The sequence below is a fragment of the Garra rufa genome, chromosome 4 (assembly GCF_049309525.1).
Source record: "Garra rufa chromosome 4, GarRuf1.0, whole genome shotgun sequence".
In the NCBI taxonomy this organism is placed as follows: domain Eukaryota; kingdom Metazoa; phylum Chordata; class Actinopteri; order Cypriniformes; family Cyprinidae; genus Garra; species Garra rufa.
Window position 1 is genome coordinate 14,744,707 of NC_133364.1, and position 14,090 is coordinate 14,758,796.

The following is a 14,090-nucleotide window of genomic DNA, read 5'->3' on the forward strand; positions in this document are numbered from 1 at the left end:
AGAAGTAAATAACATTTTAAAACAAATTCAAATAGAAAATAGTTATTTTAAAAACACAAATTCCACCATTTTGCTGTACTCTTACTGTTCAAAAACTTTTGACTGGTAGTGTATAAATTAAGATCAATCTCAAGAGACTTTATATAAACGTAGATGCCAGTCTTTTTCGCGAAGCACAAGCTCAAATGTGCTCATGCGGGTTATGTAATGTATCTCAACAAGGAAGGAGATAAACATGAGTAATAAACAAGTACATTTTATTTACCTCATATCCACCCGAACTGCATCTAAACAAAAGCTGATAAATCTTTCTGTGATCCAAAATAGACATGACCGCAGCATGACAGACATGCTGTGTTTATCAATGTGTCCCGATACAAATTAGAATTAGATTGCCATATCAGGCTGCGACCGTTGCACAAGTGTGTACAAGAAAGTCAAAAAAAAAACAACAACTTGCATCAAATACGTCTCCTTTGGAAATTTAGTAGGGTCAGGGACAGATTAAAAACAGCAAGAGGGTGGCATTTAAAATTTGCCGGGTGATGCGTGAGGGGGAAAAAACAGAACATCCAACCGCACCAATTATAATGGGAAAAGCATAACTTTTAAAATATAAACAAAAACAACAGTAAATAATTATATACTTGAATATAATCAGGCTGTGACAATTAAGACTAGTGTTCAGAAACATGGCATTGAAGGGGAACGCAATTGTTCATTTCTCTCACAAAGCCATGTAGACCCTCCACATGACACGTCTCTGAATGCAGCAGTGTAGTTATTCTGTTGGCAAGAAACAAACAAGAGCTTATGACGATTTCAATTTCATACAGATGATTTCAACCACCACCATTCAATGAGATATTTACAGCACCCCTTTCTGAGTGTGTGCATGCTGTTTCTGGACTAAAAACTACAACAAAAAAACTAAACAAAACAAAAAAGGCAAAAAAATAATAATAAAGGGAATACATCAGCTAAAACATCATCAGGGAAATAAACATCCACAATATATGATACAATTCAAAGCTTAAATATAGGCATACTTTAACCAGCACATGCAGCTATGTATAGCCCAACAGAGCTCCTTGGAATTAAGGAGGGGAGTTAGTTACGTAAAAAAGGGCCGGAAAACTCTCGTTCGTGTTGTGTAAAGTTGGAAGCCATTTTTTCAAGATGGTTTATCAAAAAAACAAAGAAAATAAGAAACAGAATTTTGTGTCCACTTGCACCAGATATGAGGACAGAGGATTGCATTGTCCACCTTTCCTAAAAGTTCTCACCGGACCGAGCAACTCTCTCTCCACCGGTTTTCACGCCAGTGTGTGCATCTCCTTTGCTTTCCTTGATACCGAAGGACAGGAAAAAAGAAAGAAAAAAAAAAACACAGCAGCTCACAGGTTTAAAACACCATTGCTTGCATATGGCTGACAAAACTAATTGGGCGTCCCAGGTCGCCCAATTGTAAAAAGCTCCCAAACGCAGTTCTCTCTGGTAAAGAGGACGCAGGAGAAAGGAGCCTCGTATATAGCGAAAGAGAGAGCGGAGAGGATGGTGGTGGCTGTTAGCGTGTCCCTCAAGAGAACCCCAGTGAGCTGGACGTGCTGGATCGCTGGTTCAGGCGAGACATGCTGTTCATGCTGGAGCTGGAAGGCTTGAGGGGCGTGTTGCAGCCCAGGGCTTGTGGGAAACGCTGGTGGTAGCGATCCAGGCGTAGGTACTTGACCGTCACCAGCTTACCTGTAGATAGGGCAGGATGAGTTAAAACACTGAAGAATGCCTGATTAATTCTGATTAGTTGAGAATAAATGAAACATTCGTTTACCATCAAACCAGGAGCCATGAAGCGCTTTGAAGGCTTTCCCAGAATGCTCTGCTGAAAGGCACTTTACATAAACGCAGCCCTAGACAAAAACAAGATTATACGGGTATTAGGTAACACTTCTATGAATATTACTCTGTTCCAAAGCAAAATGACATCCTTAAGCAGAATCATATAGTTTGTGAACAAGACAACTCCAAAATTAGGGCTGTTCAACGATTCATCGTGATTAATCGCATCCAAAATAAAAAGTATGTGTTTATATAATACATGTGTGTTTGTATATTTATCACATATATACACACACACACATATATATATATATATATATATATATATATATATATATATATATATATATATATATATATATATATAAAAATACAAACACATGCATGTATATATTTAAGAAAAATTGTTTTTATATAGTAAAATATTTATATATATGTAGTGTTCAAACGATTAATCATGATTAATCGCAACCAAAATAAAAGTTTATATATGTGTGTGTATACTGTGTATATTTATGTATATATAGTCACAAAGTATATATTTTGAAAATAGTTACATTTTTATGTAAAGCTCTTTCTGATTCTGGTATATATTTATATTCATATATAATTGTGATTAATCATGATTAATTGCAATTAATCGTGATTAAACATTTAACACCCCTGCCCAGAATGCACTGCTAAAAATGTAATGAAATTTAAGATGAGGTGGAAAAAAAAATACCCAATATTTGTTTATCCTATTAATTTTGCTCATTTCAATATCAAGTACCTTTTACCTTAGCAACATGCTAACATCAAAATCCATTGGAATCAAATGTAAGTAAAGTCAATTTGCGCGAAACAGTCGAAATGGTGGGAAACAATCCAATATGGTGAAGGAGGTGAAAAATAATGTACTTAAAACCAGATTATTTTACCCAATACTTGTGTGTTCTATTCATTAATGGCCTATTACAATCCATAGCATCTGTTAGCTTAACAACATACTAACATGAAACTACTGGATTTAGATAATTTCATATGGGCAACAATTAATTGCATCCAAAATAAGTTTTTGTTTATACAATATATAAGTGTGTATTGTGTATATTTATTATGTATATATAAAGACACACATATACAGTATATACTTAGAAAATATTTACATGTATACATTTAATCATATAATTTATATTATATATAAATATATTTAATATATAAACATTTTTTAAATATATATACACACATGAATGTGTCTATAGTTATATATACACATAATAAATATACACAGTACACACACACACACATACACACATACCTGTATTATGTCCACAAAAACTTTCATTTTGGATGCGATTAATCACGATTACTCATTGCCCAGCACTACAATTTTTTTTTAATTATTATTATTATTAACAGTTTTAGCTAATAACAACCCTGATTAAAACTTGACTGCTCTGTGCATTTTATGCTTCTTATCACACTGTTAGCTTAGCAATACTATAACATCAAACTTCTAGCGTATACCAAGTTGAAGGCAGCAGGCAACTCATTAGCTTTCGGACAAGAGCTTATAAACCCAAACTGGATATTTTGTAATGTTTCACACTAGATCCTCACCTCTCTTGAGTTTTTGTCAACAGCTATGTGAACGATTCCATCGTTATCGCTGCACTTCTCCAAAATGGCTTCTTGAATGGCGAGGTGCCAGTTTTCCCCCACTTCCCTGTTCAAGAGGGAAATATTGAGTGGTGAGAATACTTTAAAACATGAATATCAGGCAAAATACATCATATTATGCGAGTAAACCACCAATTCATTGTGAGGTCACATGCGAAAGTCTTTGAGAAACTTACATGACAGGATCAAACATGTTGCGAATCTTCAAGCATGGCGTTAAGCTGTTTGGTGGCGAATTTCTTCGGTCCAACGGAAATGCTGAAGAACAAAACAAGCCACTTTAGGTGCGTGAACATACTCGGTGTGTCCAAAAGAACATGAACATTATGCATAAATGTGTGTTGAATGTTTATTATCAATAACATGTGCATTAACAGGAAGTTTGTTCTCCAAACAAGTCATTTAGAAGGTGGTGTCAACATGCTTATGACCATGGATGAATCTAAAAAAGTAAAAACGCAAAAGTTTGGTTTAAAAGGAAAGCCCAGTTATTAAGACTTCTATAGCTTAATATAAAGTAAATGATGTCTCTTACTAAACTTTGTTGTAGGAAACCCATGAAAGACTTGTTTAAAAAAATCCACATTGTTTTATACACATTTTGGACTATGGGTGGCGCCATTATTTCAATGTCATGAAATGGTTGCACTCAGTGAGCTACTAGTGCTACCTGTAGCTTTTTTTATCACAACACAACTCAGAAAATAAAATACTGATATGATGCCACATTGTGCGGCTTTTGTTGTAATTTTCAGCCAAAGGGCAACAAGAGAAGCGATGCAAGTCTTCACTGCTTTCCTAGCGAAAAGAAGAGAAGAATGGGAAGATGCCTGTGGACTTTCTAAAGACTTCCTAAAGATGCACGTCTTTGTTCTCTCCACTTTAGTCCTGATGCCTTTGAGGCTTTTAGTCGACCACAGCTACTGAAAGAGCTTACAAACGGCAGAGACAAGAAACGCTAGATGCCATTCTGGGAGGATGTAAACATGCTGACACTTGTTAAGACACCGTGGCCACTAAAGGAGTTTCGATATTCGAAATTCAGAGGCGTTTAGACTCCGTGTGGGGAAAAATCAATGGTACGGCATTTGGTTTAAGGCTATGCTTATATCCATCGCCACCTGAAAGCTCTATATGTCTTAATACCCTGGGTTCTCTTTAAAATGCAGATGCCTGACTCCACTCGGAGTAAGTGTTACCTTGGCCTTGCCACACTTTGGAGGGCATGCTAGACATCTTATCAGGTGACATTGAGGGCTGAAGCCACCTCCACACCATGAAGTCCGCCCCTCCAATCCTCTGCGTTTCTGTCCGGATGCGGGACTCGTTAGCTGAGAGGAATGCGACGGCTCTGTCCCACACCTTCTTCATTTTCTTTCTGAGAGAACGACACAAACATGCTCTTCAGAATACACTGGACCAGGAAAAGAGTGAATTAAACCTGTATTAAAAGCAAATTTGACACAATACCTGTCTTGAGGCTGGACAAGAGAGTCACGGACATGAGGGATGGGCAGGTACTGTTGCAAATCCTTATTCTCCTGAGAGGCTTCATTGTGGCTCCTCATTACATCTGTAAAGGCACAGGTATTTTAGACGCTTCACACACACTTGTGTAAATTCTGAGCTTAAAATACAGCCGAATGATGAGACGCCTTACCTATGATTCTCTCCACCATGTCATACATCTGTCTAGTTTCCTCCTCTTCTTTGCGCCACCTGTATTTCATGTAATAGACCAAACCCAAAACTACACCGATGCCTACAGGAAAACACAGGAAAGGTTAGTGAAAAGACTTGGATCATTCTCCATGATGAAAGAACCAGCTTGTACAGAAAGTAGAAGCCAACCTGCGAGGATGAAGAGAACTCTGTGGATCACAGTGAAGAAGGCGCGTCTGAGGCGGCAGAAGAAGGACATGCGGGGGTGGATGGACTCCAGGCGTGAGATTTCTGATATGTCCTCAATGGGTTGATCAGGGTTGGCACCAATCAACCTGCCAAGAAAACAACACAAACCCAATGAACACAGGAAAATGACACACACAGAGTGATACTAAAAGGCATGAATGTTACACCTTGATTTATCTAAATACACTACCAGTCAAAAGTTTTTGAACAGTAAGATGTTTAATGTTTTTTAAAGAAGTCACTTCTGCTCATCAAGCCTGCATTTATTTGATCCCAAGTACTGCAAAAACAGTACAATTTTGAAATAATTTTACCATTTAAAATAACTGTTTTCTATTTGAATACATTTTAAAATGTAATTTATTCCTGTGATTTTAAAGCTGATTTTTTAGCATCATTACTCCAGTCTTTGTGTCACACGATCCTTCAGAAATCATTCTAATATGCTGATTTGCTGTTCAACATTTATTATTATTATCAGTATTTAAAACAGTACATTTTTTTCAGGACTCTTTGATTAACAGAAAGATCAGCATTTATCTGAAATAAGCTTTTGTAACATTATACACTATACCATTCAAAACTTATTACAGAAATTAATATTTTTCATTTAGCAAGGATGCTTTAAAAGTGATGATAAAGACATTTATAATGTTACAAAATATTCAGATAAATGCTGTTCTTCTGAGCTTTCTATTTATCAAAGAGACCCAAAACATTTCTACTCAGCTGTTTTCAATATAATAAATGTTTTTTAAGGAGCAAATCAGAATATTAGAATGGGTTCTGAAGGATCATGTGACACTGAAGACTGGAGTAATGATGCTAAAAATTCAGCTTTGAAATCACAGGAATAAATTACATTTTAAAAATATTCAAATAGAAAACAGCTGGTCTAAATAATAAAATTATTTCAAAATTGTACTGTTTTTGCTGTACTTTGGATCAAATAAATAAAGGCTTAGTGAGCAGAAGACACTTCTTTAAAGTCTTAATGTTAAAAACTTTTGACAGGTAATGTAGATGTATAAATAGAAAGATTAGATTAATAGACAGACAAGATGACAGATACCAACCTTATACCGACAACATCTTTGGTTTTCATGACCCACTCTAAAGACGTTTCGATCAAGTTTTCATAGGCTTCATTTTGGAGCTTGAAAGAGAAAGAGGCTTTATTATACTGTGCATTTTCATATTGTTAGAACCACTATTTCCCAAAATTACAAAATAAACTATTACAAAAGGTAACAATGCAACTCGGCTCAAACTGAAAAGGGAGATATGAATAAATTAAACAAACCTTGAGGTACGTAGAGGCATCACTAAAAGAGACACTTCTGTTTAAAGGATTTTTAAGGTCTCTACAATCATGATCTCCTAAAAGGCAATCAAAAGGTAGAACTTTTAATGCTACATATATTAAAAGCAAAGCATATATAAATATATTTACGTTGTAACCGTATGCTCACCTGCAACATTGGCCAGATGCTCATGTAGAGAAAAGAGCAGGTTAAGAATGAGCTCTCGGTCTTTGACCCCCTGTTTAATCAATGGAAGAAAATATAGTGAGTGCATGTTTAATGAAAGTACAACCAGAAACAAAGAATTCTGTTGAAATATAGGACACAGGTGAGCAGACACTTACAAACTCCTTATCAAACTCTGGTCCGAAAGGGTGTTGCATGACTGAAAAAGAAAAAAGGAAAGAAAAGTTTGTTGACAACCAGCATTACTCACTCACACACTAGATGATACTGTAATGTTATGACTGGACAAGGTTTCCCAATCATGCCGAGGGAGTGACCGTGGAGGTGGGCTGCTCATCGTCTCACACTTGAGGGTGTGACTACGAGCGAGAGCCTCTCGTCAACTCACACTCGAGTCATTGTCTGAACATTGTGTTTCTGTCCTCACTCTGGCCCGGGCCCAGATTTAGCACAGCGTGCCCTGCATGTCTCAATCATAGACTGCATTCGTCTGGCTTATCAGATGTGAGCCGTCTGATGTTGCAAGCCATTTAATACATCAACCTCTAAGAGGAAGCCATATACTCTGGGAAAACAACAGCTTTTAAATTTCAAAACCAAGTTTGACACAGAATTCAGGTGATGAGATCTCATTTTTCTGCTTCTGTGGTTGAGCCATAGATGTGAGTGGCTTATACAAGGTTCGTACAAATACTGTAAAATGAAACTGAAGGACTTTCAAGGACTTTTCAAGCATTACTTTTTTGATTATCAAGGACTTCGCCAGAGATCTCACTTATCAAACAATGTCTTTAATTTTAAAATCTAAAAAAAGAGAAATAGATAAAAATATATTAATAAAAAAAGTGCAATACACTTTTACTATAATAAAACCACTTTGTATTTGTATTTGTGTATACTTGTTTTTGTTTTCATAACTGTGCTGCATTAATGATTCGATGTTTTATACTGTTTAAGAAAAAAATTACTTTGAAATCCTAATCTCAAACAAACGATTCTTGAACCTGCACCAAAGGGAAATCATTTAATTTGAATCATTCAATTCGCTAAATGATTTACAAACCCATTCCGATTAAAATAAAATGATTCACGATACACAAAGTTTAAATCTAAATAACATTTTTCGCAATACACGATCTGAATGGAGTGCTTCGAAACAGTGAATCATTTTGTGACGCAATGGTTTAACTGATTTAGAGATTCAAAAAGCTCAGTTTCACCCATCACTACGTGCTTTTACAAAATCATTACAAGCGATGTCGAAATTCAAAAATGAATGGCTTTTACTTTGATCTGGTTTTTGCTAGTGAATCGCTTTAACTGAATTATCAGAGTCAATAAGTTTGGCCTAGATTTCAGGTGATGAGAACCCATTTTTCTGGTTCTGTGGTTGAGCTATAGATGTGAGTGGCTTAAACAGGGTTCGTACAGATACTGTAAAATTAAATTTCAGGACTTTCAAGGACTTTTCCATTACTACTTTTTGATTTTCAAGTACCTCAATTAGAGATCTCACTTATCAAACAATGTCTTCTATTTTAAATAAAAGAGAAATAGATAAAAAAAAATCCTAATAAATCCTAAAAAAAAAAAAAAGCACATGAGAAGTATTACTTCTAAAGTATTACAAAGTACACTTTTACTATAATAAAACCACTGTTAATTTTCTTGAGGGATTTGTATTTGTGTATACTTTCCTTTTTTGTTGTTTTTATAACTGTACTGCAATAATGATTTGTTTTATACATTACTTAAGAAAAAAAAAAGATCGCTCCGAAATCCTGATTTGAAACAATTTGTGAACCTGCATGGAAGTCCTTATCTGAATCAAATGATTCACGATGCACACTCTGAAGTCCTGATCTGAATTTGATTTAGATCATATTGTGAATCACATAAGCAATGTCGAAATTCAAAAATTAATGGCTTTTACTTTGATCTGGTTTTTGCTAGTTAATCATTTGAAGTGAATATTCAAAGTCACTAGTACATCAATCGGACTGGCTCCAGTGTAAATGACTCACTAATTTGATTCGGTTTGTCCGTTCCCCTTCCTTTTTTGCATTTTCAGGCATGTTTACATGACACTGTCAGCATTACTACTTGCATAGCTCAACTGTTTCTGACATTACCTGAAACAAATTTAACACTTATTTCATAGATACATTGTCTTTTCACTTTTCAACTCCCTCTTCAGGAATATTGCCATTTTCGAGGGTTTTCCAGGCCTTAAATTTCAAAGTCAAATTTAAGTACTTCAAGTACCTTGTACGAACCCTGCTTAAACCTCTTTAACTGTGGTAACACCACTAAAATACATGGCCTCAAATGGTCTACAGACCTTAGTTAGGGTGGTGCCATATTTAATTTCCGACAGAATTGAAAGCAAAACTGTGAGAAAGATATATACAGCGTGACAAATTTCAGTAGAGGAAACTCCATAAACCGGTTTTAAAAGTTGCCAATTGTGAGCTCTATAATTGCAGAATTAACAACACAATATAGGATATTATCATAACTATGTTCTTCATAACACACAGTGCACACAAATTAAAGTGGCAGCACTTGTTTCTCTGACAGGTTCCTAAAACAACTAAAATTTTAGACACATCATACTTTAAACTTTGGCTATGTTTGGAACTGGGTACTTGCATTCTATTAAAAAAATTGCATACTACATGATAAACATTTCAAACAGTACTACGCTACATTTTTACCACATGACCTTGTTGGCAGTTGCCAATATATGTGAATATTTGGCATTTTTTGGCAGCCTGATCAAATGAGTCAGAAAGTTATGAATGGCTTAAAGCTGTCAAACTAGAAGATCAAGTTAAGTGCATTGCTTTGTGGGATATAGTATTGAATGTTTGGGCATACTTCATGCATACAGACTACCTCATACTGCAAAAGTATTGCACCCTGTAGAAACTGTAGTAGTACTATTAGTTTTTACAGCACGTATACACATACTGCATATATAACACTCAAAGTGAGAATCAGGCATTTAGCCGGCCAGAGAGAAGTCAGTCACTCTAGCTGGCCGCAAGCTCCCAGAGTCCCCTGAGAGACAGACAATTAGGCCGCTTTAGCTTGTCTGTGACCTAGATGTCTGCAGCACGCTCTCCAGTCAAAGCTCCCTCCCTGAGAGACCGGCCATGCCACAAATATACATAGTAATTCATCAGTCGGCTTCCTCTCAAGAGCCGTCTCTGCCTCTAGAGCACTTTACTCTGATGATACTCAAGCTATTTAAACGGAGTGGCATTGCATGCACATCCAAGAAAGAACAGACTTTCTCTCATCTGGGAAAATGCATCAAAAGATTAATGGCGGCTATCACATTATGAACATAAATGATGTCAACATGTCAAAACGTGGGGACTACCAGACTAGCCATGATTATTATCAAATAAGAGACACTCAGAGAGTTCCCACACTTTTCAAGAGTGAATTTCCATCAACTTAAGTCATTTATAACCATTTACAAGTCATATATAATAATTATTTAAAAGCACAACAATTACAACAAATATCAAATAAAATTCAAGACAATTTTGAAATATTTAAAGAAGAATTTAAATTCTCAATTAACTAATAAATCATTTAGCAATATTTTTTACTAGTCTCAAGCACATATCAGGTACATCATGGGTTGCAGACTAGTTTCAGTGTACAAAAAATGCAATTTTTGCATATCTATCAAGAAAATTCTGCACTAACTTACTTCCACTAAGAAAATGGAAGAGAGAACTTATAAAAACTGAAAGATAAGCCTCCTTAGTCACAAATATGGTGAGCATGAAGATGTTGGAAATTAATTTGACTAAAAGTTTGTGTCGGTCATCTTGTAACATTCCAACTTTGAAGGTAAAGGTGCGATCAGCTACCTGAAATCCTCCAGGGCTGGAACAGTCATTTGACACAGCATGAAGCACACATATTTCTAATTCAAATACCTCTCTCTGTCCCATAAAGCACCAGCGGCATAGTCCATTTCCTGTCTAAGAAGGTGCGAATAGTCTGGGGTGATAACTGCTGTGTGAATTAGTCAGGTTTGGCTCATGGAGTTGCATAAACAATAAGAAAAACTTTCAAGGAACTTTCTAAAGCATTAACTGTGTCATTTTATAAAACTTGCACTTTTTTGATTTTGCTTAGTACATCAATACCTGTTAATTTGACATTTGCCATAAATAACAGATAGTAAAACACGGTTTACAAACAATCTAATGAAACAGAGGTAGTACCATGGTATTCTTTGCAGTGCAAGTATAATATAAATAGAACTTAACATCATCAATCTCAAAGAATGATGATAGTATAGTCCTAAACACTTATTGTACCATGGTATTGCTATGCTTTTGTGCAAAGACTCACGTTTTTTAAGTTCCATGGAAACTGCGGTGAAGTACTACATTGATTTTCCATAGTATTTATGTGAAAATCATTCTATATATCAAAGAATCTCAGTATTAATGCACTATTGGACATAACAGAGCATGGTAATGCCACTTTTTGTAAACGTTTTATGGCATTACAATGGTTTGTGAGACTGGGGTACAATGTAAATATCACTATATATCAGCACATCAGCAATTAGTACCATAGTATTACAATCTGATACATCACTGTACCACAACGGTACAGTCATGTTTTTGGACAAAGGATGATGGTGATGTTATGTTTTTGCACATGTACCACAGTAGCACCGTGGTATTTTCTTTTTGGTGCAAGTAACGCATTAATTTGCTGTGGTATTTATGTGATATTCATTTGGTAGCATCGAAGACCATCATTTAGCAAGGTAATTTGTTTTTGGATAGAGCACCAAGGCTTTTTGAAATATATGGGACAGGTTACCAGGTAAATATCATACTATATAAATATTTTACTTATTAACATTTAATACTATTACATATAGTCAAACAAATTTATTCAGACAGCTTCAACATCTCACATTATCACAGTTTATTCGCTGTAGTTTAGAAAATGGTAATAAAATATGAACTCAAGAGTTAAACTGTGTCAGAACAAATTCATCTTAATAATGTCTTTAACTTTGATAGAAAGGTATTTAATAGATTACAACCAACCAAATATTCAGACAACTGTATGACAATATTTACAAATTTATCAATACTTTTGACGACCAATTACCAAGCAATGCTTCATTTCGTTCAGTCTGTGGTGAAAAAAATTTGCATTAGCAATTAAAGAAAAAACATGGTGAGGTCAAAGTGTCTGAATAATTTTTGGTCCTAAATTTTCATCAGTTTTACTGTTAACCCACTGTATGAAGAATTTTTGGGTATCCTCACTTACATAAATTAACTACAGTATCCTGCACCCACTAACAAAACAAATATCAAAAATTATATCTGGTGTTTGATTAATTTTCGGTTTGACTGCACATAATAATAAAACAACACTTCCTAAAATGTTGCTTAGGTATACAGATGACTAGGTTATGAGACACATGCCACCTTCAGCACTTTATACTTACTGACTGCATCCCCCTCGGAGGTGCTGGAGCCCCTCATCCGCAGGTACATGAGGCCCAGCAGGACGAAGAACAGGCAGGCGGCTGTCAGGAGGAACATGGACAGGTAGTGAGCGCTGAAGCCGCCGGTGGAGGACACCTCCTCCCGTTTAAACTGCTGCAGGAGCTCGTCCTCGGGGACCGTGGTGTGCTGCTTGGGCTTGAGGGCTGAGGCATGGCTGTAGGAGTGGTTGGAACCGGTGTGGTTCGAGTGGTTCGCTCGGTAGGTCGCTGTGTAGGAGGGAAAGCGCGGTCTGAGCCCGATACTGAACCGACTACTGCTGCTGCAGGAGGGGGATTCGCCGTCTCCGTTGTCGAGGTGGTTCTTGCTGAAAGAACCGGACGGGATGCTGCTGCTGCGGTTGTCATGCCCGTCAATTGTGTTGAGTTTCGGGTAGCTGCGGCTCACGTAGCTTCCGCTAAACTCCCTCTGTTCCTTGTCATCATCGTCCCTCCGTTCGCCGACCATATCTAGACTGTAATCGGGAGTATCATGCGCGCCGAGCGCCGTCTTCTCCGAGCTCCAGACGCTCCGGTACGGGGAAGAGGAGGCGGATGGACTGTGTCTGAAAGTCAGACGGCGTTCGCGGGGACGTTCTCGTTCACCCTCCTCTTCCTCCTCCTCGTCTGAATCAGAGTAATCCCTGGCTAACTTACTACTGTTCGACTCATAAAACGCCTTATTCCCGTTCAAAGCCCGACTGTCTCTTTCCGTTTCGTTCAAATCGTTGAATTTACCTCGGTCTGTCCACCACGGAGATCCAGAAATGCTTTTCCTGTCCACGGATAATCCGAGGGAGGCGGCGGCGGTGGCGGGTGTTCCCGCAGGCCTGATGGTGGGTGTCTGCTGCGCGGATCCTCGGTCTCTCCTACTGCCGCCGTGATTCGGGCCTCCTTTCTTCTGCGGCACCTCCGCGTCCGACTCGTCCGAGCTGAAGCCCAGCACGAACTTTCCGGCTCTGCGCTTTTCGCTCCGGCTGGCGCTCAGACGCGTGACGTCACTGCCCGGTGGCCTGGCGCTGAATCCCGGAGCTCGCGCCGCGTCGTTGCTGTTACTAGCGCCGCTGCTGCCGTTGCTGTTGATACTCCCGCTGCTGCTGCGTCCCTTTCCGCTCCGGGAGCCCCGCGGCTGTGGCTGCTCCTCCCGCAGCTTTTTCAGCTTCTTCAAGTACACGGGCCGCGTGCTCTCCGTCACCGGGCCCGGGGTGAAGCCGAGCCGTTTTAATTCAGTCACAAGCTCCTCATCCGTTAACTGTGCAGACGCCATCTTTGCACGAAAAAACGCACACAGCTAGACACGGCGGAAGTGACGTACAAGTAAGCGGACAGACGGCCAACTTGAAAGGGAAGAAATGGGAAACTTTCTTTTAATTATTAAATGAACAACATTATACATCATTATGAATGAAAATCGTGACAAAAGGCGGAAAACTGGTCAGAAGGAGTACACAAGAAGAAAAAATAAAGTATAGAATTATTAAAAAATATATATATATTTTGTAACGTCTCATTTTTATGGACTGCCACATTTCACACAGTAGGACCATAAAGTTTGTGTTTCTAAAAACACATTTACATAATTATATAAGACGCCTGAATAATCTTATTTCAGAAATTGTTCTGGGGTAAAAACATTTTGTATCGATGTT

The 14,090-nt window shown here is 37.6% G+C and overlaps 1 protein-coding gene across 1 annotated transcript; it reads right to left on the reverse strand.

The window, feature by feature from the left end:
• Window positions 1–240: 240 nt before the first annotated feature.
• Window positions 241–14,026, reverse strand: lemd3 (LEM domain containing 3). The gene is made up of 13 exons (XM_073838046.1): window positions 12,406–14,026; window positions 7,058–7,098; window positions 6,882–6,951; window positions 6,713–6,789; window positions 6,486–6,565; window positions 5,350–5,495; window positions 5,159–5,260; window positions 4,969–5,071; window positions 4,698–4,876; window positions 3,675–3,756; window positions 3,439–3,544; window positions 1,829–1,907; window positions 241–1,743 (listed from the first exon to the last, which is right to left on the reverse strand). The coding sequence occupies exons 1-13, from the start codon at window positions 13,706–13,708 to the stop codon at window positions 1,580–1,582; spliced, it is 2,532 nt and encodes an 843-aa protein (XP_073694147.1). The 5' UTR covers window positions 13,709–14,026; the 3' UTR covers window positions 241–1,579.
• Window positions 14,027–14,090: the final 64 nt, after the last annotated feature.

Bases quoted from the DNA above. Each gene is read 5' to 3' on its own strand.
- lemd3 (XM_073838046.1), bottom strand. From the start codon at position 13,708: ATGGCGTCTGCACAGTTAACGGATGAGGAGCTTGTGACTGAATTAAAA. The intron at 6,790-6,881 runs GTGAGCATACGG...ATTGCCTTTTAG, and splicing joins GCATCTGGCCAATGTTGCAG to GAGATCATGATTGTAGAGAC. The intron at 3,757-4,697 runs GTAACACTTACT...TTTGTTCTTCAG, and splicing joins CAAAGTGTGGCAAGGCCAAG to CATTTCCGTTGGACCGAAGA.